At 36.9% G+C, this 27977-nt stretch overlaps 1 protein-coding gene across 3 annotated transcripts in view; it reads right to left on the bottom strand.

Annotated features, from left to right (window-relative positions):
- SH3RF1 (SH3 domain containing ring finger 1) overlaps positions 1-27977 on the bottom strand; it is an 85412-nt gene that overhangs the window by 13602 nt on the left and 43833 nt on the right. For all 3 annotated transcript variants that reach the window (XR_005819807.1, XM_040556594.1, XM_040556595.1), the window contains 7 exons: positions 24961-25236; positions 23522-23617; positions 15988-16290; positions 13388-13498; positions 5647-5801; positions 3113-3283; positions 2707-2966 (listed from right to left, as the gene is read on the bottom strand). Coding sequence is in view for 2 of the 3 variants with exons in the window: in XM_040556594.1 (XP_040412528.1) it covers positions 2707-2966; positions 3113-3283; positions 5647-5801; positions 13388-13498; positions 15988-16290; positions 23522-23617; positions 24961-25236 (1372 nt within the window). In the remaining variant the exon portion in view is untranslated. The remainder of the gene's footprint in view (positions 1-2706; positions 2967-3112; positions 3284-5646; positions 5802-13387; positions 13499-15987; positions 16291-23521; positions 23618-24960; positions 25237-27977) is intronic.

The raw sequence follows: 27977 nt of genomic DNA, 5'->3' as shown, positions 1-27977 counted from the left end.
GCTGCACAGCCTCTTTCCTTCAAATACACTGAAACAGAGTATCTAGAGAGGGGTCATCTCTCTAGCTTGGTGAGCATACTTCTCAAATATATCAATTCACTTTGATTTTTCTAATACTAATTAGAGTTGCAGTCTTCTTGTAACTGATATGCTGGCATCAAGCCTCTAGCACTCACTCTATTCTGCTCTCTACTAATCCCCTGGGTATACTGTACTAACAGTGTATTAAAGAAGCCTGACACAATTCACAAATGGGATATAACAATACTACAGTAAGTATTATACCAAATTATAATCTCTGAGATAAGAAACACAAGTTGTTTCCTAAAGAGAAAGCACCACAAATTGCTATGTGTATTTTCTGATATGTAAGCTCTCCCACTGTAGCAGACCTTTTCTAAGTACCATGAACATTTCAAAAAGGGAGAGTGCAGGCTTGCCTAAAACCAACAGCAGCAAGCTTTTTGGTATAAAAAAAAGTCAATTGTTAATGCTGCCTTTTGTTCCTGACATAAAGTCAGTTTTCTTACAAGTAGCTGCTACTCTTCAAGCCATGTCTATAATTGCATGCAAACAATGGAGTACAAGTATGGAATAGCTTTCTTGTTTTGTTTCCTGATCCCTGATGAAATCCATAGGAAAAGGCTTCAAGTTCCCCTGCTTTCATGTAGTTCATCTTTTAACAAAATAGGCAGAACATACACTTCTTTTCCAGTTCCTTTCCATCAAAGAATGGATCCCCCTCACTGCAGATGACGACGAGCAACATCTCACTAGGATCATTTGAAGAAGGATCCTCAAAGTCCTGAGCTAAACTGAAAGTGAAGAACAGCCCTGCAAATGCAGCATTAGCCTGCGAAGCCTCGCTGAGAGAATAACACTCAGCAAGCAAAAGCTCCATATGATCACATTTCAGATGCTGACTACACAGTTTTATGTAACATTTGCACATAAAGCAACCATTATTGCTTTGGTTCTAGTTAAACAGGCCATTACAAGAACAGATATATATTTGTGACTGAACTGTGAGTGAACAGTACACCTTTACACTGCAATACAATGTTAAGTTCCCTGTGAAGAGAACACAGCCCCTTTGAATTTTCCATTTGGGACCTGAAAAGTTGGTGGAAAGCACGTTGTCATGTTTTCCAGCTGAATGGAACCGTAAGAGCTTATTCATCTTGACAGAAGTGCAGAGATGCAGAGACAGAAAAGCCTCTGGAGCCCACAGGAACCTTATCCTTTGTGCTGTCACTTGCAAACTTTTAGACAGCTCAAAAGAAGGATTTGAAGTAGGAACCACCTGTGCCTGAGAGGCAAAAACGTACAGATGTTTTGCTAGGTTTCTCTTACCAGCTGCCAATAGCACCTGGTGTGTTTTTGTTGTTGTTGTTGTTTTTAATTTAAAGGTAAAGAACAAAGTGGTTACAAAGGACTATCGCATGTCTTCCAGCCTCAGATCAGTCTGGAGGAAGACGGGCCAATTAAAGAAATAAAGCATCTAAAGACACATGCACATTTTCTACCTCCAAAATCAAACCTGCTGCTGGCATCTGAGCATGCATAAGGTGTTTTAGGAGATGACTCTGAAGGAAGAGTGGGCTAAATCACAGATATTGAGACCATAAAAAATAATCATCCTTAATCTGGTAACAGATTATACCGTTGGCATCTCATTTTCTCTCCTGCTCTGCCAATTAGGATGTAGTGATTAAAAAAAAGTTCCATTCATGGTTCTTTCATCTAAGAAATCTTAGGGCCCAAATACAAGGCTGAAAGATGGAACACTGGGATAGTTTGCAGTGGAGGTTTATGTTGCTGTGTTGTTTTTTTTAAATTATTATTTTTCCTCTTGAGGGCCTAGGAGCAACTGGAACAGGTTATATTCCAGATGCATGGTTATTTTCCTAGCCTGGCAAATCCACAGAGGAGCGCATAGATTTGGTAAACAAAAACTCTTGAAAATACCACTATCAATCTTTTTGGATCTGGGTTTAAATAACAAGAAGGCATGTTTCACTATGATGTGGCCTGCCCCAGACAGTAAAGGCAGTTATACCTGTCAGAAATACTGAGTTTTATGACATAGATGGTACGTATCTTGAAGCTAGTCCAGTCTTAATGGTTTCAGAGTCAAAGCTGGATAAAGTTAAAGTCAAGTGTAGAGAACAATTTGGAAAGCATAAAAACCAGCCCTGAGCCCTGAAAAGAAGCATGAATGAATGCTAAAAGTCTTCAAAGATGTTAGGTGAGAATTTAAGAACGAATGCTAAATTAGAGCAATCTGTAGTTGTTACGCAGTTAGCACAAAAACATAAGCTATGACTCAGATGTTCTTATCACTTTTATTACTACATGAATTGCATATTAGTCGGGAAGCTCAAAGAATGTCTTCATCCCAGATACTGATGGAAAAACAAAAATTTCCACCTAAGATACCTGTATATAAGTTTCCAACAGTAGGAATACATACGAACACACAATTGCTTGCAGAATAATAAAAGATTGATGAATTTAGAGAGATATACTGGCATTTCAGAAAGCATTCAGCTCTATAAAATACTATAAAAATACTTTAGAAAAACAGAAACATGTATTTACACATATTCTTACTCAAGTCACCTGCCCAGACAAATAGTTTGTGTACCACAAAGATACTACTGCAAATACAAAGCTGTTTTATTATTATTATTTTTTTTCTTTTACCTGTTCTAACTGCGTTGCGAGCCTGGTTGACTGTCATTTGTCCTGTCACGTGCATAAGGACCTTGGTTTGTGGACTAGTTTGGATATGTGCTGCAGAAACCACAGCTGTGGGTACTGTGCTGGAGTTCACTGCCACACCGTTCCCCTGGAGCTTCTGAGATGTTCCACTAGCAGTGGAAGGGCTGACCATAGTTACCACTCGTCCTGTTTGGCCCGCAGTAGACATGGGAACTTTTGTTTGTGATGCACTTGTCACTGTCCTGCCAAAATTGAAAACAAAACACTAAAACACAACTGAAAAATATGCCAGTTGCTGACACTTGCAGCTTTTCCATTATTTAGTTTTAGGATTAGGACCTGAAACTAGACACCTAGGAACTATTTAGACCCCTCTATGAAAATGTACCTTGTAACTGGAGCCACGTAATTGCCAGGAAAAACACCAATCTTGCTTGTGTGCATGGAAGTTCCCTTGAACCAGCCATCTTGGCAGCGTTCAAATACCAAGAACATTTCTCCCTTCCGCAGTTCCAGTTCATCCTCCTTTCGAGGAGTGTAAGGGTATATAGCAATATATCTACAAGACAGGAAAGTAGATGTAATTGTTAAATCTAAAACCATTAAAAACATCACTTGTGTTTTCTAGCTGAGAGAGTTCAGGGTCAGAGATGAGAAGGCATGGCAGAAAGGGTTGTATGGCAGTTGATCAATCACACTTACAATATTAAAACAGAAAGTTATGGTAGTAACAAGGAGAACAACGACCATTAAAAACACTGTAACAGATAACACTTCCAATAAGATTGTCCATTTCCTTAATTAAGTTAGTGACCTCTAAATATGTGATTAATGACTCCAAATCCCATCAAAACCTACTCCTCTCTCACTACGCTTCCTTCTAATTTCTTACACTAGGTGACATGCCAACTTTTGGGAGGAGGAAATGGGGGGAAGGGGAAGGAAATATTCTGTTAGTAGGGAATGAAAGATCAGCATCAGAATTACTTATCAAATTGCAAAATTGTAATCTTCCCATGCAACTGCAGTGTAAAAAAAGATAACAGAATTGGAAGTCTATGGGTAAGTTAGGTAGCAGTTGTTCACCTTTTAAAGTTTCTTCACTTTTTTTTTCCTGCAAAGCAACATTAATGTATAATATAGCACATCTGAAATCATAGTGAAAATTGAGAAAGCATTTTACTTTTTTTTTTTTTTTTTAAATATTAGTAGAAAACTGTCTAGATTTACAGAGAGAAAAAAAAACAAAACCGCAACTTTTGTATTTGCATGCTGGAATATTCCTATGGAAGTCTTCAAATAAGAATGCAGAGTGTCATATTAAAAAGTGATACATGGTGTTCTATTTTCTGCCACAATTTGAACATTAGAAAACTGTTTAAATTGTTTATATAAAAACATCTATATAATTATGGACCCTGATCTACAGGAAATGGCATTCTAATAAATCACATTTTCTCACAAAGAATGTATTTTTCATAAGATGTAGCCAATCAGGGTAGATGGGTATAATATCCCGTTTTGGAAAAGGATCCACAGTTACTTGCAGTGCTAGTCTTTCCCACTCCCCTTGTTACCCCAGGGGTAGAAAGGAGGCTTTATAAAACATTCTCTGGTCAAAACTGTCTTTTACACACAGTAACGATAGCATTAACTGCGTGCTTATCTACTTTGTACTGTATTTGTATTCTTCGTTGTCTACCCAAGAATTTTTGCATTACCTGCAAAAATGCTTTAAAGGCAATACAGGTACATAGTAAAGCAAGTCCATAATATGCTTTAAAGGCTACATATAACATGTTGGCAATAAAAGCTTCACTAGCACATGATCTACAAAGCCATATGCTGAACCTCTATGGGAAAGCAACTGATGTGCCTTAATTGGTGTTCATTAACTTCCCTTTTAGTTAAATCATTACAAATTTCATTAGTATCCTCTTATAGAGCAACCCTTTGAAGATGGAGGATTGGAATAAATGAGATGGGAACTTGATTAACTACACAAAGCACAATGATCCATAAGAAGCAGCGTTAAAATGCTCAACATCGAAGAAACAGCCCAAACCCAGATGCACCTGCTGTACAAGATGGGTGCTCTTTTGGAGTGGGAGGAAACCCGGTGGGAAGATAAAAAAAAAAAAAAAAAAAGAAAGAACAAAAGCAGCCCTTGCATTATTCAAATGTGTCCAATTACGTGGTTCAACCACTCCTGATTTTTATTTTTTCTTTTCTTTCTTACTCTCCAAACTGCACACAAAGAAGCTTCCGAGAAGAAAGATGTTGTCAGAAGCACATGTTAATACACAAAATATTTTCACCCAGAAGGATGATGCACATTTGCTTGTACAAGTGTGAAGACATAATGCTAACTAGCAGCTTTCTGCCTTCATTCCAAATTGACACCCGCTAATTAACTGAACTGTAGAATCCTCAGTCAAATTTCAATCGCATCTCAGACAAGCAGACTGACAATGACATGCTAATATGACAGTCTAAATGAGATACAGCATTTCTATGTTTTGGCATAAGTTATTCCATATGAGAATAGCCTTTTCATTCCACGCATAACAGAAAACATTGAATAAATTCACTCCTGTGTTTGCCACTTGCGAGTTACACAGTCCTCATCACTGACTCAAAGATTCATTCATCTTCGACACGATAAACGTTCTATATTTTTGAAGTGAGTGTTTCCTATACACAGCAAGAGCTGATGATATTTGCTTAAGGCATAAATAACCCTCAGTACAAAGGCCATTTGAGGACATCACCTTTATGCATGCCTTGTTTTTGTTCTAAGTTGTACGCGTGGTTTCCTGGGAATTTTAGCAGAACATAGCCAGCTGGCACAAAGTAAGTACAAATGAAGTTATTGATCTCATTGCATTGTTCTGACTGGCAAAAAGTTTCAATTTTACTTACACACTTGGACGAGTTTGTGGTCGTAAATGTGTCATTTGGTCAGCTGATCCTGATGTCGGCCTTTGTATTACACCTGCAGACTGAGGTCCAGAAGAAGCTGATGCAATGATTGCAGCAGACAAGAGAGGTGGTGGTGGAAGTGGGGGATTCATATTCTGATTTTTTGAGGGAAAAAAAATAGCAACAGATGATCAATATTGTTTGATGAGTTGAATCGGCTGAAAGAGAAGTATGATATGCTAAGAAAAACAAAAAAATCAGCTAGAGTTCAGTATTCCATTACTTACTGGTAAAATATAACTGGAGAGTTAGGTTTGTTTGTATTTCACTTTTTGCATTTTAAAATCTTGAAGTCTTGGCAGCTAATTACGCAAATGACAAGCAATTTCTCAGCAGAGGAAAAACAGAAAGCATTCTTTCTAATTATAACATCTTTAGGATAGGACTCAAAAAAAATGCAGAAGCCTTCCAGGAGGTAGATTTTAACATCCTACTGCTGACTGTACTTCAAAACATGATTGTTTTTGTAACCTGAAGCTGAAACATAATATGCCATTCAGCAGTAGTGCACCCAAAACCACCCCCTTCTGGGGAAAATTTTCTTTTGATGTATGGGTAACAAAAAGCAAGCACAATATGAGACCATAGCCACTGAGCTATTGTTACCACTTTTGCCTATTCTTCTAGTTTAAAGAGTTAGCTTTTGAAATTCAGTATTATCGAGATTGGTAATCTTTAACAAACACCCCAGTAAAAAGGCACAGTTCTTTACAGGCAGATCCTAAGGGGGGTCCTGCCTACAGGATTCTATGCCTTTCGAGGCTCAATGGAGCAATTGTTACCTTCTGTTCTATAAAGCCTTAGACAATTCTTTAGGACTTCGCGTACCAACACTCCTGGGAAAAGTCTCTCACAAAAGGAGAACTTTTCTTCCCCCCTTTCCAAAAATAATTATTTGTGTTACAACAAACAGGAAAAAAAAAAGAAATAAAAAACTCAAACATTTCAAAATGTGAAACAGAATTCATTTCATACATGATCTTTGACTTAAAACAACCCTTTAATACTGAAGCAAAACTCTAAATTATGCCACTTTAGATCTAAAAAAAACCACATAAGAATATAAATTACCAAAATGTACTGAAGCATTGCCTGGCTCATCCAGTACATCAGCATATAAATGCACAGCACTACATTATTGCTTTGGAAAAATATAATTGAAAGTAATTTTAATTCCCCTCAAACAGCCTACTTCTAAAGTTTGTTGTTTTTCTAAACAAAAATCTCTAGGCAAAGGAGTTCTGCACTGTGGGATTATTACCTCACTGTATTTTGAGAGCGTTAATAAAAATATGATTCTCTGAACTAGTCTTAATTGTCAAGACACAGTAAAGTACTAAATTATTAAAAGGAACAAAATCTAGAGAAAACTGATTCTCTCTTACAGTAAGCATAATTTCACAGTCAAACTTCCTATGCTTAATTAGATATGAATAGCAATGTAAATTGCAAAGTAGTTATTTTTTATTTATTTTTCTAATCATGCTTCTTTTTTTTTAAATCAAACAGATCAACTGTATTCAATACAAAGCAGACGTGATCTGCTCGTGAAGCATAACTGTGAGCTTTCATACTTAGTTATTTACAAGAATTGTATATGCATTTGCTTTATATTCTAGATCCCCATCCATTCAACAATATTATAAAAATATCTTAAACATCCATACTGAAATACTAACATTGCTCTTTCAACTGCTTTCCAGCAGAAGTTAATTCCCTCTCCCAGTCAGCTTCAATAAATGCCTTGGATGAATCCAGACTGAAAAAATGTGAGAACCTTTTAGACAACTGGTCTATAGAATACAAATTCAAACCCTTTTTTTTAGGGATCTAGATTTCCTTATACATAGGGAACCTGTAAATTCACATTAGAGATAGTTAGCTGGAAATCTTTAAATACTTATTCATGCCCAATATCAAGGTGTCAATATTTCACACTTCCTGTATTTCTAAACGTATATATACTGGGCATTGTATTTTATTCATCTGACTATACAACATACATAGATTTTTCAGCTGCAATAAAGGCATCTTCCCAGCTCTATTTTATTTTGCTCCATTAAGGTTCTGCTCCCCTTCCCGTGTCTATTACTACGGTAATGAAACCTGCAGTGAGCCGCAGCCCAATTAAACTCCAGAAGACTTGGCAAGTACTTAGAAATCCAAACAAACTACCTGATACGCTTTAGAAGATAACTGCTCCTCAGTTTGCACTGCTACAACTTAATAAAATAGCCCCAAATGCTGTAGCTAAATTTTCAAAAAGTTTTCTGGCATGTATCCATTTTTGTAGCTATTGAGAAACATATCTACCTCTACAGCGCAAGCTAGCTTTGATGGTTTCCATATTCAACATTTTGTGAAAAAATATATGCAAACTCCCCTGTGATTTAATAAAATATACTTATCAAAATAAAGTATTTTTATTTCAAGCAGTTGAGTGGGAAAAAATAGAAACTTCCTGCAACTACTCTTCAGACATGTATTTTCAGCATAAAACAGCATCTTAAACGTATCTCTGAAAAGCAATGATAGTTTTTTAATTGAAACATGGAACATTATACTTAATTTGATACTTAATTTATGTAAAAATTTAAAATAGTACTTATAACTGTGCTCTAGAAACTCATACGTATCACTAAGTTGAAATATAATTAGCCTTCATTCCTGTATCAGTCAACTGAAGACCAATAATCAGCTCACGCAAAGAACAACAAAAGGCACAGCAGTAGAAAAAACATTAATTAACTGTCAGTCCCACAAGGTCTAGGAAAAAATACACGACTTGCAAAATCCCCTGAGGGCTAACAAATTAAGGCTCATATTTAACAAAATTCCTAAACTATAAATATATGTTATCAAGAGCAGGCCTCTCATACAAAACCTCATCATTTCTTTCAGCTGCTTCCTCTTACCTACAAAAGTTAATTTGAATTATTGTTGGTTAAAACTCAGACAGTTCTTATTTAAACCTCCTCCTGACTTACTCACACTATTGAATCAGCTGGAACAACATGAAAGAGAGTTAAAAGTCATCAGTATACTATAACCCTCACAGCTTGTGCCTCGTTACTAATAAATCAGACTACCTCATATACTTTAATATAGAAGGGTAATTTTTTTGTGTGTAGGCAAGAGAACAAACAGGACTAGAACAACCAGGGATTTTTTTTTAATTTTTGGAACCTTCAGCATGTAAGCTAATGTAAACCATCCAAATACAGACCACTTGTTTTTGCTAGTTAAGTGCACATATCATGACACTATTTCAAAGTCAACATATTCAATCTAAAGAAGTAGAAATATGGATATCTGGGCCAACTACAGTCCAAAAACTTCTTGAGAGGATGTAAAAAGCAGAATGAAAGGATGGTAAGCTATCTGTTGGTGATGCATTCTGTTTCTCTTCTGCTGCTTTTGAATGCAACTCTAACTTTGCTGTAGTATATTTAAGTTCTGTTTTTCCCATATCACAGCTCAAATCACATACTTCCTTTAACATTTTTTTCAGCAAAATCTACGGCAACTAGATCTCCTCCATTAGATAACTGCCTTGTAAATTACATCCAAGAATTTCCTCCAACGTAAATGAGACTTAATTGTACATGCATATTTTCGCCCAACAACTATTGAACTTGACATCTGCTATTTATATTTTATAAAGAACGTCAAATATACCAAGCACCTACAAGGTTCAAAAATGCCAGTAGCCAAGAAGAGAAGACCAACTAATGCCCCCGTTAAGGGCAAAGCTGTGGTTTGAAGTCCCAGAGAACACTAAGTGATAGTATCACAATCAAAAGCTTCAGCTGTGAGAAGTTTGTCTCAGTTCATAGCTTCTTCAATTTCAAAGAATCAAACCTCAAAACACAAAAGAAGAATTCATGCTGCTGGCTAAAGAACTCGTTTAAAGAACTGCTTCTGTAAAATAAAACTTCTAAAGAAATTATCACAGGTTTTCTCAATGCAAATAAGAATTTGCTTATGTGACACAAGCAGCAGATGGTGTATATGGCCATCTGACAAAAAACATCATCATTCCTAATTCTTATTGATTCTTCTCCCTTAATCTGAATTTGGCATGAAGTAAAAGGTAGCATTGAATGGCTTGCTCTCAAAGAACAGTTACTTTAAACAGTGTTATAAATACCAGAACGATTGACAGGAAGAAGATCCAATTAAATCATATTCGTGCTAAAGAGAAACTCTCCCTATTCCATCCCAACTCTCTTGTCATTTGCATAGTACTCAGAGATGAAGAGAAAAGCTAAAGGGATAAGCTTTGAGAAATGCGAGAGCTTTTACTTAAAAAAAATGAAAAATACAAAAGCAAAAGGGCTCAAGCTAACCACTGGTATATTGTATGATACAGCACAATTGTTCTGTGGCTTAACATTAAGGCTGAGGATGTCAGGGAGGGTATTTCTAGAGGGGAAAAATATCTAGAGAGAAAAGAACATCACCTTCTCTCTTGACTTATCAGAGCTGTTTTGCAGATTTCTAAAATGAAAACGAGTTTATGAAGCAAGTGAAAAAGGGGAATTTAAAGACACACTTCACAGTCTATGAGTACAAATTGCATCATCTAATATCATCTATAGTAAAAGAACATAGGAACCACCTAACTGTAGTCTGGGCTGCCAGCACCAGCTTGTATTTTAGTCATGCTGAAAACAAGTCAAAAAGAAACAGAACATTATGTACAGAAGGTTATTGACTTTTAAAGAGGGTGGCAGAGAATAATTCAGATTCTCAATGGGAATTATATGCCTAATTGGAAACATAACCAAGAACCTGGTTATCACAAAGAGAAAGTATCACTCCAGGATACAGGACAATCATGTGGCAAAGTTTCAATCCATGTTGCATTTAGCACTGTAATTTCATCCCTATGGGTACTGATGGTGAGATTGCTTTTGAACAAGCTTATGCAACTAAAGCACCCGAGGTGCTTTAATGACTTTGCACCAACACCAAAATAAAGTATTCTTCTATGCTGGCATCAAAGAAAGAACTACTGATTCTTAACAAGCAAAACTGTTTGTTACTAAAAGGAAGAAAAAAAACTTCTGATAGAACTTTTGAGATTATGCTTTGAATCCTGCCTAACTCATCCTCTCCAAAACTGAGTATCTTGGCCACAAATCAAATCGATACTTGATGTTTGCAGCAAATACATTAACTAGACTTGTATTTTGCCTAACAGCACAGATGATATCAACAGTTATTTTGTTTGCTCAGTGCTTGAAGGTATTTTCTGAAGGACAGGATGAAAGAAGTCTAAAAGATTACATGAGCCAGTATGTAAGCAGCTAATTGTTTCCAGTATTAGATGTACACCTCAGATACAAGAAAAGGATTTGGGGGTCCTGGTGGACACCAAGTTGAACATGAGTCAGAAGTGTGCCCTTGCAGCAAAGAAGGCTAATGGTACCTTGGGCTGCATGAGGAGAAGCACTGCCTGTATGTTACAGGAGGTGATCCTGCCCCTCTGTTCAGCACTGGCCACACACAAACATACTAAGGAGAGTCTAGCAAAGGACCACAAAGATAATTAAGGGACTGGTGCATCTCTCTTATGACAAAAGGCTGAGACAGCTGGGACAGTTCAACCTAAAGAGAAGGCTCAGGAGGGACCTTATTATCAGTGTATACAAGGGAGCATGCAACAGATGAAGCCAGGTGGTGCCCAGTGACAGGATAAGAAGCTGTGGGGACAAACTGAAACATAGAAGGCTCCGTCTGAACATCAGGAAAATTTTTTTCTCTTTGAAGGTGACTGAGCACTGGAACAGGTTGTCCAGTGAGGTTGAGGAGTCCTTGGAGAACTTCAAAATCTATCTGGATATGGTCCTGGGCAACGTGCTTGAGCAGGGGGTTTGGACCAGATGACCTCCAGAGGTCCCTTCCAAGCTCAATCATTCTGTGACATTAAAATACAAGTCTAAGGAGATTATTAATTGGTTCCAGAATAACTTTAACAGTAAGATTGCACAGATGATCCACAGACTGAAGGAGTGATAAACAATAAAAGGATGAAGAATTGCTACAGCACAACCGGGATTACTCAGTGAAACACAGCACAAACATACTGTCTGTGTACTTGTCAATAGGCTCATCCATCTGAAGAACATATGTGGTGAAATATATTTACTTGGATGAGAGCAATTACTGTATCACCAATGACAACAAAAAATTGTGGGATCATCATGGATATGTAGCTGAACAAAAACTTGGTGCCACACTCAGTCCATGCACCAAAATTCTCAAGACAGAAACCATCAGACTACTGGGATAAAAGTGAAAAGGTCACACTATCAATATTCTCACCACTTAAAATGATCGTGTAGTACTGTACCTAGTTCTGGAATGCACTTACTATGCCAGAAGGAAGTACTGGAAATAATTCAGAAACTAACAGCATCGTAAGTTGAAGGACTGAGAAATGTAACTTAAGAGTTCCAAAGGAAGTGGTCAAAATGAAACCTCTCAGCTGTGACCAAGCCGCACCTAAGCCTTTAATTAAACAACAAAAAATTGATAGCAGAAGGCAGACAATTCTGCCTTTGATTTTACAGACAATTATGTAAAATGATTCAAGTGCTCAAAGTTGAAAACCAGCCTAGAGAAATTCAGCAGCAAGGGTAAGCATCACTTTTTACTTGCTTTAAAGACTACAAGGATAATTAGACACCTAAACAAATCAAGCCTCAAGCTTTTTTTTTTTTTTTTTTTTTTTTTTTTTTTTACTTTTTAGTTTTTATTTAAAGGAGACAAACTGGAAAATTATTATTAACTGTGCTGCCCCTTGAAGGTTAAGGATGCAATTTTTGGACTTGAAATAAGTATTAATTTTAGAGAATTCATATTATCAAACTAAGAATTCATGAAGTTCCCTTTAAAATCTGTGAAAACTGGCGTCCACGCTCTTGACTGCAGCTAAGGTCAGTCTTTGACAACTGCAGTATGATATACGACATTCCAGAGCTTGTCCACCAAAAACACAGCAAAACAAACTTCCATTGTTTTTGGAATGAAATCCTGCACTTTTTGGAGACAATTTCTTTGTCCAAGAAAAGTCGCAGAGCAACGTATTCCTTCCCGTAAAAGATGACCATTTGCAAGTTTTTCTGATTGATTTCAAAGAACCCAACCTAGACACGTCAGACACATCCGCTATCTGACAAGGGTACACACAACTAAAATAAGCTTGTTTAAAGAAAGCACAGTTTTGAAATTTCAGAGAATCTTGCTAGTAATGAGTTAAGGAAGACAAAAATACCTGGCAACCAAGGTCTAAGTTCTTGTATTTTTTTTGGTTGTGGGTTGGTTTTTTTGTTTGTTTTTGTTTTTCAAGGTCTTGTTTGTTTCTCCTAACCTTCCTCCAACATAATCTCTTTCCTTCTCATGCTGAAAAGAACTATTGTTCTTGAAGTATATGTGTTTCTTGTGCTTACTACACAGAGGAAAGATAGAGGAATGGATATGGATCACAGGATTCAAGCATTATTTTATGAATAATGTTTCTTCTGTAGTTCAGTTTATATTCTTGTCTATCACACAGATGATCACCATAAAGTAGTTATTTTAAATCAGTGAAAGAATCCAGTGAAATCTCTGGAATGAGAAGTGACAGTACAGACCAAAGATAAAAGGATGAGTTTTCTTAAATAGTACTTACACTAAGAGCAGCTTGGTAGGTAACTTCCGATGGGAAGGTAAATGAAGGCCCTGTTGTGACTGGGCTGCTAGGCGGTGGAGTCACAATTAGCCCTGTAGTACCAATATGAACCTGTCAAAACAAAAAAAACAACACAACAGCAGGGTCAGTTCTGAGGTCAGTTCCACGAGGAAATGGTTGGTGACCTGCTACAGCACTTGGATGTACGCAAGTCGATGGGGCCGGATGGGATCCACCCGAAGGTACTGAGAGAACTGGCGGAGGAGCTGGCCAAGCCACTTTCCATCATTTATCGGCAGCCCTGGCTATCAGGGGAGGTCCCAGTCGACTGGAGGCTAGCAAATGTGACGCCCATCTACAAGAAGGGCCGGAGGGTAGACCCGGGGAACTATAGGCCTGTTAGTTTGACCTCAGTGCCAGGGAACCTCATGGAGCAGATTATCTTGAGTGTCATCACGCGGCACTTGAAGGGCAACCAGGCGATCAGGCCCAGTCAGCATGGGTTTATGAAAGGTAGGTCCTGCTTGACGAACCTGATCTCCTTCTATGACCAAGTGACGCGCCTGGTGGATGAGGGGAAGGCTGTGGATGTGGTCTACCTTGACTTCAGTAAGGCTTTTGACACTGTTTCCCACAACATTCTCCTCGAGAAACTGGCTGCTCGTGGCTTGGACTGGCGTACACTTTGTTGGGTTAAAAACTGGCTGGATAGCCGGGCCCAAAGAGTTGTGGTGAATGGAGTCAAATCCAGTTGGAGGCCGGTCACTAGTGGAGTCCCCCAGGGCTCAGTGCTGGGGCCAGTCCTCTTTAATACCTTTATCGATGATCTGGATGAGGGGATTGAGTGCACCCTCAGTAAGTTTGCAGTCGACACCAAGTTAGGTGCGTGTGTCGATCTGCTCGAGGGTAGGAAGGCTCTGCAGGAGGATCTGGATAGGCTGGACCGATGGGCTGACATCAACTGTATGAAGTTCAACAAGGCCAAGTGCCGGGTCCTGCACCTGGGGCGCAACAACCCCAAGCAGCGCTACAGGCTGCGAGATGAGTGGTTGGAAAGCTGCCTGGCAGAGAAGGACCTGGGAATACTGGTTGATAGGCAGCCGAATATGAGCCAGCAGTGTGCTCAGGTGGCCAAGAAGGCCAACAGCATCCCGGATTGTATAAGAAGCAGCGTGGCCAGCAGGTCTAGGGAGGTGATTGTCCCCCTGTACTCGGCTCTGGTGAGGCCGCACCTCGAGTACTGTGTTCAGTTTTGGGCCCCTCGCTACAAGAAGGACATGGAGGTGCTCGAGAGAGTCCAGAGAAGGGCGACGAGGCTGGTGAGGGGTCTGGAGAACAAGTCTTACGAGGAGCGGCTGAGGGAATTGGGGTTGTTTAGCCTGGAGAAGAGGAGGCTCAGGGGCGACCTTATCGCTCTCTGTAGAGCCTCTGAGGAGGCTGTAGCGAGGTGGGGGCTGGTCTATTCTCCCACGTGCCTGGTGGCAGGACGAGGGGGAATGGGCTAAAGTTGCGCCAGGGGAGGTTTAGGTTGGATATTAGGAAGAACTTCTTTACTGAAAGGGTTGTTAGGCATTGGAACAGGCTGCCCAGGGAAGTGGTTGAGTCGCCATCCCTGGAGGTCTTTAAAAGACGTTTAGATGTAGCCCTTAGTGATATGGTTTAGTGGAGGTCTTATTAGTGTTAGGACAGAGGTTGGACTAGATGATCTTGGAGGTCTCTTCCAACCTAGACGATTCTGTGATTCTGTGAGTAGTTTGATGGGAGCTCTTTTGACATAGCTATAAGCTTCATGGTCAAAATCACTGGCATTCTACTGTCTGTAACTTTAGAAATAATTTATGGTTAGATACTCATGCAAACAACACTGGATCATAGTGTTCACCTTTTTTCAGCAAATTATTTTCTCATGTTTCAGAAACTTTGGAGATATATTGAACTACCAATGTGAAACACTTTTAATCATAATCATTTTCTTTTTTCCATAAATGTCAGTCAGACCCCAAGATGTGGAAATAAAACATATTTACTAGTTCATGTAAAAATAATTCCACACCTCCGTCTCTATTGCCATCTCTACTCCCAAAATTTAATCTTTACGTGAACCAGACAATTGTTCACTCACTGCTAAAGTTTGTAGTTAACGGCTCTGAAAAAACATGAGATAACAAATAAATGAAGCCAGATAAATACCTCTACTTATCACAATCATATTAATGTGGTACATTTCTGGAATGTATGTAATTTTCATGTTGAATTTACATTTTATTTGCATATGCTTTATTAATATCCAGTACTGTATTCAATTTACAAGAAAACGAAGAAATAAAGTCACTCTAGATTCTAAAATTTTACAATTTCTGATTTTTTAGACATTGAGAACTGTAAAAATAAGTTCACAAGACCAAAAATATCTGCATTTTTAAGGAGTGTTTCCCCCCCCCCTTAAAACGCTCTCCATGTTGGAAGATGAGCTTTGTGAAAGCGTCTGTTAGTATTAATTACATGTAACAAATAATTTGGGGTAATATGACAAGATCAGAAGCCTTTATAGTTATTAAAAAACCACAAATATGATTTATACTTAATTTCATGTAAATTACCTGAGAAGGGGCACTACAAGAAAGTCCTGTCAGCTCACTTATGCGGGCTGCTGCAGTTGGGTTGCTGGAGCTGATGAGGACAGGAGGACTGATTTCCATTGAGTGGCGATTCTGAGAAGACTGTGAAGACTTGTTGGACATCGTGAGGGAGGTAAAAGAGTGCCGTTTTTTGGTGTTTTTCTTTGTATCGGTGTGCTTTTGGACTGAATTGTTGTGGGCTGCCCCAGAGGTACCTTCTCCAGAGTCTACAGCAGAACCTGAGGGCTTATCCAATTCTATCAGCTGCTTGGCTGCTGTGTTAAACTACAAGAAAATATTACACATTAATAATTAGTTTGATTTTGAAAAAAATCACCTGAAGACAGCCAAAATATATTTTCCTTTTATTCATTATAGCCAAATTTAAACCATGCAATTTAAAAATGGGCCATACTGACCTACTCTAAAAATTAGTCATTACAGAGTTAAGTCTTTAACTACCAACTCAACATGCTTTGAGTCAGTTTGTGGTGGACTACCCATGAGAGGTAAAATTTCAGTTAAGAAAGGATGCTATACTCTGGTTCAAGCATGGATTAATTCAGCAATATCCACAGCCTGTGTTATCAAGAAGTCAGACTAAATCACAGAGGTCCCCTTTGACCTTATAATATAAAAATTTGTATTACAAAACTTCTTGAACATTAATTTCATTTTAAGCCTTTTTTCTTGTTTATGACATCAGCCCAAACCTTTGCATGTGGGCTCCTGAAGACACTCCTGCTAGTGTTCCTTACTATTTATGCATATATATTGAACATTATCAGTATTAAAATAACAAGCTTCCTAAATTCAGATTTAATGTAGTAGGACGGACTAGAGATCCAGCTATATCTATTCACTGCCTGACAACAAGTAGATTTACAAGCGAAGGACAGTATAAGAAGCAAAGGAACACTTTGACAGCTCTGTGGAAATACCTTCTCAGCTTAGAACAATCTGTAGCTTCTGAACTCTCTAATGCTGAGACGGTATCTTTGTGCCTAGGAACCTAAAACAGGTCATAGTTTTTTAAGCATACCTAATGAATTCTCATTCAAAATGACCTGTTTCTATTTGTTGGTTTGTTATAACAACATGATATAAAATACAAACAAATCCTTACACTCTGATAATCAAGTATGGAATCCCACACATTTTCTTCTTTCAGTAAATCAGTCAGAGAGGAAGAAAAATAAGCCTACATTTTTCATAAAACTTTTTTTTATTTCCAGAAAAGTCTTATTGATATTTTAGAGCTCCTGTAAATAATAGTCAGAACTCTCATTTATTCATGAGCTGATGTAACACCAGCACCAGTTTTCTGTACAAATTAATGTGTACCAATAACTATAAATACCGTTACTTGATGATTGCAGCCAATTATGAAGGGAAAAAAACTTTTTTCAAGAATATTACAAAGAAAGAATGAAAATAGCGACTGTGGAAACAGTATTTCTATTCTTCAGCATGTTATTTCTTCTATTTATCTTAACCGCTTTTCCACAAGTCTTAAGACACCTACTATGCTCATAAGGAGCTTTAAAAAGAAGTATTTTAACCCAACAAAACTTTACTACACAAGTTACACATTATTAATTGTGACAGTATCAATGCAGTATTGATCTAAGTGTGTCTCATAGAAAAGTTGACAGTTTATACTTGTCCTCAGAGATCAGAAAATGTAACAAGTGGATAATATAAAGCGGTACAAAATAATAAAGAATATGTATATACGCACATAGAAAATAAATACCACTTGAGAATCATTTATTTAAATGATGAGATCTGGAAGGAAATTGCACACATACATGAGAAACAGACAAACAAGGATCAAAATAGGAATTATTGAACAATGAGAAGCTGACATAAAAACCTGCTAGGACATCAAAGCAGGAAAATTTAAATTATGAAAGGTCTTAAAGAGGAAAAAGGACCTACAATACAATGCAGTGGAAGAGGGACATAAAGGAGGATTTTGAAACGGATATGAAGATGAAAATACAGAAATGTTTCCTAAATCATCATCTTATTATTGGTCCTTTAAAATGCAACTGAAAAGACCAGGAAGAATGGTAAAGGACCATATCACAGTAGTAAACATTCCTAAGGAAAAATGTAGACACGAAATTTTCCTTCCACTGGACGTGAATCATACAGACAAAATATTTTTGTACCATTTTTGTAGAACATAAGGCATCACCATGCAGCTTTCTCCAACTAATTTGCAAACCCATTTTTTGATCTTTTTTTTAATTCTTAATTAAATTTTAAATTTAGAGCATACATACTTTTGACAGACTAGTGAAAAGCAACTTCAACACAGACCACCAATAGCAAGTTGAAGGATATGAAACAAGCAGAAAATATGGCCAAAAAAAGACTGTTCTGCTACTTACTCTGTCAGCATCCTACCCTTCACCATGGAAGAACTGGTAGGTTTTTCAAAGACTGATCATTTTATACATTTTGTACTTGCAGCCATTTTATTTTTCCAACTCTGACTGAAATTCTTCATGTCCTTCCTGAGAATTTGTGCATTCCACGTTGTCTTATACACCGGCCACAACCACTTCTGTTATTATCTACCTACTCTCTAACACCAATTTAACAGTCTGTTCACAAATTATGTTAAGATCACAGAAAGAAAAACAGTACTCACTTGTATGAATTACCTAACCAGAAAAGCTGAAGGATCTCCCATGAGTGTGAAAAAAAAAAAGCCACACTGCTAAGAGCACCCCAACGTACCTGTTAAACCTAAATATGTTTGTTTACCTCCTGAAACTAGTAATGCCTGCAGAATCTGATTATTCTATACGGTAAACAACATATTAGGGAAAAGTTAAGGCTTGCTCATGGGACTGATTCAAATGTAAGCAATGTACTGAGCTTTTTTATGGAAAAAAACACACAAGACAGTAGCATGCAACCTAACCACGGACATGAGCTGATGACTGGCCTTTTTGCATAAACAACCCAAGGACAGGAGTATTGAACAGTATTTCGCAGAGTGCACTTCAGCTCTTCATTAAGAAATTAAGAACTTGCATGCATTTTCCAAATAAATGGCTAGCCACCACTCCAGGTCATGATGGTAATGCACGCCATTCCTGCTATGAAGTGTCTGAATACAGCATTCCTTTCTGCACAAACGTCCCTTTATCTATTTCCATATTTTCTGTCAGAGGTTTTCCTGAACAAACACATCTGAACTGAAGCTTCTTTAACTTTTACCTTCACATATTTTTATTCTTTTTTTTTTTAATGAACTTTTTATTTTTTATTTTTTTTGCTGTATCAGATAGCCTGAAACCCAATTCTCCTCCCCATAGAAACCCAGGAAATAGACCAACTTCCCAAATGGGAACAACATGGAGTCAGCTCGGTGCTCCTTGAGGGGTCTAGGCCAACAGGCAGCCTTCCGCCTGCTTGCAGCTGTCTGGAGAAATTACCAACTAGACTACCATGAAAGACCTACTTCCAAGCCCCTTATCGTTGTGCTTTACTGCACTTATTTAGCAAATGCATTCTGGCATTTTTCACTCACATAGAGACAGATGGAATTCAAATATCATCACTTTCTGAAATTAAATGAAAACACTACCTTCTCCCCCAAATAATCTTTCTATTCATCTTTATCCAAAATTTTTATTTATGAAATTTTATTCCATCATCATACATCGAGGAGCTATTTTTCCACATCACCAACACTATTATTAGTCAAATACCAATTCCTAGACTGCATTTGACTTTTACCTTTGTATTTTGAAACAAAGGAGCAGATTGTAATCGGAACTTAGGCAAACATTGCCCTTATTTGACATTACTGTTCTTGCTAAGCATCATCCTGGAGGACAGGTGATAGCTTAGAAACCTAAATTCAGCTTTGCAGTTAAGGTTTCGGAACAAATATAAACCATCAGAAGCATCAGGTTTTGCAAAACCTGAACAGATCCTGAGCACAGCTGCATCTACTTTAATTTATGAAACAAACTCAGTAGTTCCGTATTGCCGTTTTTGTTTGGGAAATTAATCAAAACTGTGACAGTCTGAAATTGTCATTAGATGACAACATTGATACTATCACATTCAGATATAGCATGAATTAGACTATGATTTTTTACTCAAAACTAACAATCTGTTTTCAAGCATAATATAAAATATTCACTTTCTGCATATTTTTCTGTTTTTAAAGTGTGGGCAGGCAAAACAGCCAAAAAGAAAAGTTTTCATAAAAGGCTTAATCTTATTCTTCCGAGTTATTATTGCTACAAAAGTGCTTAAAATTAGCTCACATAATCTAATACTACTGGAGTGTTGTACTTCAGTACAAACACTCCTATTTAGTACTGGAGGAGATACTAACAAAAAAAAACCCTGACACAGTAGGTACATAAAATCTTATTTTCCCATTGATGAAAATGTCACATTAACTGATGGATACAGCAGCATAAACTGACAATGAACTTAAAAATCTACAACGATGAGCATTCAAGATACGGAAGAAAATACTTCCCTATATTTCTGAAAGATTGGTTGCAAATAAAACTAGGGGACACGGATTAATACAAAGATGTTTCCTTGTTGTTCACATTAACTTTGAAAAACAAGAGCTGTCATTCTTTTCTACTGACATTTTGATTGAAAAGTGATTTCTATTACCTAGTCTTTCATTTTTCAATTCTGGATGTTCATATTTTTCTAGTTGTTAAGAGTGCTGAATGACTTGCAACAATTCAAACAGGTTTTAGATTTTGAGTGTGTTTACTAAGTGTTAAACCACATCAAAGTGTCAAATTTGCGGTTCTAAGAAATTTATATTCTACCCCAAGCTGCATTCTATTTTGAAAAAATCTGTTTAGTTCTTGTTTTTTGTTAAGAGATAAACGAGTCATGAAATGAATTGTACAGTTTCTGTACTCCCTGCATTTACTTTTGTCACTGTGCAAGAACTTGGCTGACTCACTTTTAATGCAAATGTGTTGAAATTCCATCAGTCAAGCCTAGTAATTTAGATAATATTAATCAGGACTTGCTCTAATAAAGCTAAAAAGCTTTTTTGTTTGTTTTAGCAGTTTTCCCTCATAGAAAATTTTTTTTCAATGTTTTGCATAATTTATTTTTCACTTGCAGAGAGAAGCAATTATTTCACAGTGCCATGTGTCTACAGATAAAGACATAATGGTCTGTGAGTCAGTTAACAAATTATACTTTTAATGCAATCACTATTAAGATATTTCTCAAAATGTTTTCAGTCCTAGCTTTTATTACTATCACAAATATAATAAAGTGATCTAAAAGAATAGACTGGCAATCACTGCAATGATTAAAATATTCCTCCAGGTAAAAAGTTGCCCTCAAATATAGTCATTTAGAATTTTTCATGGACTTCAACATACCTAAAGTTTTACTCTGTGACCTCACAGTACAAGAAACATTTTAACTATCAGACATACATATTACAGAATAAACAGAACAGGCTGTCCTCGTTTTAAAGTTAATGACTTCAGACATTAAAATCTTCAGTAAATGCAACTACTGTCTGACATTAAAAAGCAACAACACAAACAAAATTAGTGGACTGACATGCACAGGGCAAAGATGCAACTGTCATTATGACAAAAACAGGTAACAGTTACAGGGTTGCAAAATATAACTAAAAATACCATACTGGAATACCTAAAAAATATGAATTACTTCAGTTTTCAGTGTCTTTAGTGATTTAATTGTTTAGTGTCTATGAATGGTTTAATTGTTTACATCAACTGTCTGTGTATTTTCAAGGACAATAGTTATATAATCTCAGAAAACAAACATTTCAAAATTCATATAGTTTTTGGTATATCTCACTGCTCTTCACTACAGCAAGCATTTCAGTTCAGTATACGCTGGGAAAAAAATCACACTTATCTAATCTGAAGTATCCCTTTTGGTATATTTATTTCTCTAGATTTCCCACACTGTGTTATTGGGAATTTGAAAATGTGTGTAAGTGTTCATGCCTACTCTAAAAGGGTTTGTTGAAGATAAATTTTCTTAGTTGATGGAATTTGTCTGAAAATTTCAACAGTGAAATACATTTTGTGACTATCATTTTAACTTAAATTGTGTGTTTTTAATAGGAAATCTCCATTTTGCAAACTTTTATAGAGATGTAAACTGAGTTGTGAGCTAATAGTTAGCCCAAGTGGCAGCCCTAGGGAAGGATTTTTTTTCTGACTTGGCTAAGTTAAGTGATTTATTTAAAAGAAGCACCAGGAAAACGCTGTACTGTCTGAATTGAAGGGGCAGTTAACTGCAAGGAGATAGAAATTTATAGCCAGGGGCAAAAACATCTTAAATCAGCTTTTGAAAGCTTCTTAAACTGAAGACAGAGTTGGACTGAATACGTTGAAACATTTATGTTTTTGTGTGTGTTTTATTATTATAACTATTATGTTTATTTTTAAGTTGGATGGAATTTTCTATCCCCAAGTACAGAGACCTTTAAATCAGCGTATAAAAATGATTACACATATCTATCCTTTTTGAAAAAAAAAAAAAAAAAACTTTCTATACCGTTTGAAAACTTTTTTTAAAAAAAGTTCCCATCTCACCAGGGCATTCAGGAATCGAACACCTGACTTAATGCTTAGTATGGTTACACATTTCTCCTGTGAACTGAAGCAGGTATTTCTCATCCCACTTCTACTGTGAAAATACTTCCTTTCATCTTTGTTTCATTTATTTAAATAAAATCTCTTCAGCACAAGAAGTCCATCTTACCATGTGTCCATAACATACCTAGCAGAAAAAGACAAACACTATTCCAAATCTCTGTATCTTTATGTAATGCAAACTACAATAACTGTTGTTGTAGCTGTAGATTCTGTTCTCACTCACTTATTTCTATATAGAACATAAATAGTTTTCGATGTGAAATTCTAAAAGACGAGGGAAACTTTCTCAAGCACTACCTCTCACTGCAAGTTGTCATATCAGATTTGAGAAATCCAGGAATATACTGAGCATTTTATCTAACAGTCTGTTTGATGTAAAGTTCGATGCTTTACTTGCTTAACAGCCTATATTCTCCAAATTTCTAGCTATGCTCATTTGGTTTTGAGAGGCAGGTATTAGGGACAGTGCAAAAATTACTATTTCTCAGACTTGATGTCTTTCATTTTGTAGTTAAGTGTAGTTTGTGATTGACTGTGTGACTCACAGTACTAACAAGAAAATGCAGTGACTGCCTCCAAGTACTTTCATTCCAATTTCATTTGATGAAAATATGTATCAAATAGCTAAATAAAAATCACTTGTTCAGCTGCTGAGGTCATGAACTTTCCCAAACTAAGCACACAGATCTTATTCTAGATTATTCTAGATCTAAGATTATTTATATCTCAGGTTATTTTAGAATCATCAACGGTACCATTATTTTAAAAATACTATCAAGTAACTGCAGGAGTTTTCTTTTCGAAGATGAAATACACCATAGGCACAACCTTACTGATAGCCCAACTGTACTCACCTCAACATACGAGATCGGAAATATTCCTATCTTGTCAGCCAGCATTCCTTCTGCCCAGTTTTCATCCACTCGGCGTATTACAGTCAGAACATCATCCTGTGTGAACATGCAGTGATTATGTCTCCCAGCTCTAATTAAGCTTCTAATTAAATTTCCCTCCATAATGCACGGGTAATCAGAGAAGGCAGTACGTGGACAAGTACCACAAAGAAGGCACTCCGTAACACAAAAATGCTGCTCTTGGGTTTGAAGTTAATTTTGTTGGAGGTCAGCTAACTGTCCATAGCCAACCTCAGCCATTTGACTTTGTCCTTCATAACAGACTTCCTGTCACGTTCAGCCTGTTGTACTCTTATCAGCCCCACTTTTAAGTCCTGTCATTAATCAACAGAACCTCAACTTTTTTACGTCTCAGCTGACTCATTATTCAAACTTCCCTAGGTGTTGCTCTTCAACTTAAATACATAAGAACACTGGTAAGTGGTATGACTTCTTTCAGATACAGATCGAACTTTTGTTTTTAGATAAGATTTTGAGAACATTACACTAAAAAAGTTTCATATGCATATTAAACATTGCTATACTGAGATACACATTTACTTCACAGGTAAGTTAAAGCATGTGGAAACAGATGCCCACTCAAGAATGACTGTATATCAAAAAAAAACAAAAAAAAAACAGTCAATCTAACCAAAACATGCTAGCCAATGCCAATTAGCTAGGTGTGGTAAAAAAACACTGCCTGTTGATATATGCACTTGTCCTAATTTCAGGAAAAGAGATAAAACTTGTCACTTTTAAAATTTTACCCATCCTTTCCTTTTTTAAAAAGTACAAAAATGTGATCAGCTCACATTTATCTTGTAGCATTTTTGTGCAATTTCATAAACTAAAGAATCACAAACCAAAAAAGGAACAGCTCCAATACTTGTTAAAACTCAGTATCATTTTGTGCTTTGCAAGATAGAAAATTAATTACAACAATGTAAGAAGAAATGTCATGTTTTCCAAAAGGCAATATTACAGAACAACAAAATTCAGTAGTACTTTGTATTTAGCGTCTGGAGCCTAAAAATGTCACTTACTGAACACAAAGCTAAAAATTAGCATCAATTTTGACAATTTTAAGTGAGCATTTCTTTAGAAGATGGAACACTTAATTCATAACATAGGTTATTTCTCAGAAGTTAAGACTGCTATTCCTGTAATTATGAAAAACTGTATTCTCAAAAATAAAACCTCAGAGAAATTGTATGTAATTCAGAAAGAAAAAGAAAGCAAACCTAATCTACAAATGAGAAATACATACAGAATTATCTGCCCTTTTCATATTTGTATAGATCCATTAAAAACACAGATGAGACTACTGAAGTCTTATTATTTCTTATCCAAGTGAATGAAATTATTAAAAGAAAATACTAATTTTATTCAGTTTTTACCTTTGCAAATGGTAAACAGTCTTTATCTGCTTCCTTGTCTTTTACTTCAAAGTCATAAAGTGCTTTGCACTGAGGCGGAGGTTGAGGTAAAGGTTTAATAATCTGAACAAAGTTGGTAGGAAAAAAGCCATGGATGCCATTGACTTCTCCATGATACCAATTTTCATCCACCTGTCGACGCAAAATGATGATGTCTCCTTTACTGAACTTAAGATCTCCAGGTTCTTTTCCCTCATAGTTGTACAATGCTTTGGCACACGGTAACTGAGGTACACCCTAAAGAGAAAGAAAAAAGATTGCTAGAATTAGGTAAGCATTACTAAATTGAAGTTATATTGCCTTCTTTGGGGGACTATGCGTGCAAACAGATGTATAAAATTTCTTAGTAAAATTATACATAATAAAATTATTTCACTGTAGCAATTCTACTGTTTTTACCTAAACATATAGGAAGAGCTTCAGTTCTGTACAGTCTTAATTATCATTTTCCTCTAAATTTCATGATTTCCAGTAATGCTGCAACATTGAGACACCAAAGAAGCAAAATAAAAAGCATTATATTTTAACCCTTACATACAAATTCACTAAGCTTATCAGTTCAATATTAAAAATAAACAAAACAACAACAACATTACTGGGAAACAAAATCAGACTACTGAAAAGTATTCTGACCACTCGAGAGAGCCGACAGAAGAATTCTGCAAGAAAATGCAGCATTAGAATAACAAATTTGCTGTACGACCTTTGGGGCATGTTTTCTGCCTGTCTTGCTTGCTTATTAATGATGAGCAAGAGGACATAAGGGAGGTGTTTTCCAGCCTGAAAAACAAATCTCCCTTGATTAAAGGTGAGAGATTTCATCCTGGAACAACCCCTTTTATTTATTTATTCTTCAAACATGGCAAAAAGAATTACTGAATAAAACCAGTTGAAGGTTTGTATCCTTGGGTTTTCTTCCGATCCCTCTAGAGTAACTTAAAACTGTTGGTCATTAGTGCTGCTCTTGAATGCATGTCAGAAGCATTACAAAATAAGTGTCATCCTTCCTTAAAGAGTGAGCCTCTACAACTCCAGTATTAGGGCTTCTTCCTTCAACACTCTTCTCTCTCCAAACTTAAGCATTTAGAGGGGAGCTCAATCCTTTAATGATGTAAACAGCAGTAACTTCCCTTACCAAGACAGTTTTTCCATACCAAAGACAGCATTTATATTCAACTACAGCACAGCATTTTACATCTTTAATGCAATCCCATATAGAAAATATAAGTTGTAATGAATTTCAACGTTGGCAGTATTATTCACCATGGTCTATACCACGATACATCTCTCCTCTCAAGTTTTCTACCACAACAGATTGTAAATTGAAGTTGAACACGCAATATCTCAGGAGGTACACAACGTAAGAAAATTCTCAGAAGGAATTACCACTTAAGAGTCTGTGTCATTAGTCAGAAGGCAGAGTACTTCATAATTTATTTCATATTTACCACTTAAAATTCTGTCTTTCAATATAATCCCATTTTTCTTGGTACCTTTAATTTTTGTGCATGACTTTATAATCATAATAATTTCATGAACAAGTAAATAATATCTTAAAGATTAGCCTATTTAATAGTTTTCTTTCTATACCAAAAAGTCAAAGGATAATCATATTCATATATATATGTACACACACAAAGGTACAGATGAGTATGATTTATATATGAACACAGGCCAACCACAGCTCATTCTAGAGCAGCCAGGATGGGCACTAAAACATTATTATACATACAGTTGTTCACAAAATCTGGTGATCTTCAGACTGATGCAAACAGTACTTTTCTTCATGATCACACTTAAAATGGTATTGGTGCACATTATAAACAGCAATGGTACACTTAATGAACCCAGACAAGGAAAAAGACTAAGACATCAAACGAAGAATTTGTAGGCTCTGACTGACCAAAGGGGAAATTCGGGGCCACAAAAGAAGCATGCCTCTATATAACAGAGGAAGCACTGCTTGCTTATCCATTTCCTCCCCAATTAAAAACAAACAAACAAAAACCAACAAGAACCCTACTGCACTTCAGTGATTACGATCCGAAGAACTACTTGGTAGAAAGAGGGCTCCGAGCAGTTACAGCTATGACAAGATAATTTCCTTTCTCTCTTGTGCCAAGGTTATCACCAGAGCTGTCCAGGACGCTCACCCAGTGGTCCCCAGAGAAAGCCACCTGTGTCCCTGTACCAGGGAAGAACTGAAAGACTGGCTTTGTGTATGAAATATGGTCAGAAAAAAATCCCTTTTCAGAGACGCAAACAAAACCAAAACAAGACAGGAGTGTGAGTGGAACAGATCCTGTCAAAGATCTGCACTTGTTCTCAGCCAGCCAGGCAAAGGATTTCAGCCAGGCTACCAACAATTAAGGAGAAAGGGTTAAATGACTTGGGAGAGAAAGCAGGTGAATGCCTTTTCCTTCTGCAGCAGGCAAAGGATAACGGGGGGAAGGCTGGGGTGGGTTATGGCCCACCACCGTGCCCTGTATGTGCATGGCCTGCCCGGGCACCCCTCAAGGGCCTGGTGGTCGCAGCTCTCGGCCACCACGCTCAGCGGCCTCCCCTTTGCCCCTCCAACTGCTCACCAGGAGGGCAGGCCGCGAAGATAATGCTGAGCCAGAGTTTACAGTTCACTCCCTGTCTCTCGCTTGGCTAAACATGAAAGGAAGGCTTTGGAAGAAAAACTTTGCAGTCTACCCTGAGGTTTACAGCTGCCATTTAGCCTGGGGCTCTTTGAGGAAGCAACCAAAGAACAGACAAAAAAAACATTTTAGGAAATGAAAATTTAAAACCCAGAAGGACATCAAGCAAAATAGGTTTCTTAAAATTATTTCCTCAGTTGTCCTTATGCAATAACTAATATTCAGATTTCTAATGCTACTGCTTAAATGCAAACTGTTAAATTCAGTTTTAGCTAAGGCATGGATATACATCCAAAGACTCCTTTACAGAAAATAACATGCAGTGACATCAAAACC

This window comes from Cygnus olor, chromosome 4 (genome assembly GCF_009769625.2).
Source record: "Cygnus olor isolate bCygOlo1 chromosome 4, bCygOlo1.pri.v2, whole genome shotgun sequence".
In the NCBI taxonomy this organism is placed as follows: domain Eukaryota; kingdom Metazoa; phylum Chordata; class Aves; order Anseriformes; family Anatidae; genus Cygnus; species Cygnus olor.
The sequence above is the reverse complement of the archived record's forward strand: the minus strand, read 5'-3'. Positions and strand labels throughout refer to the sequence as shown.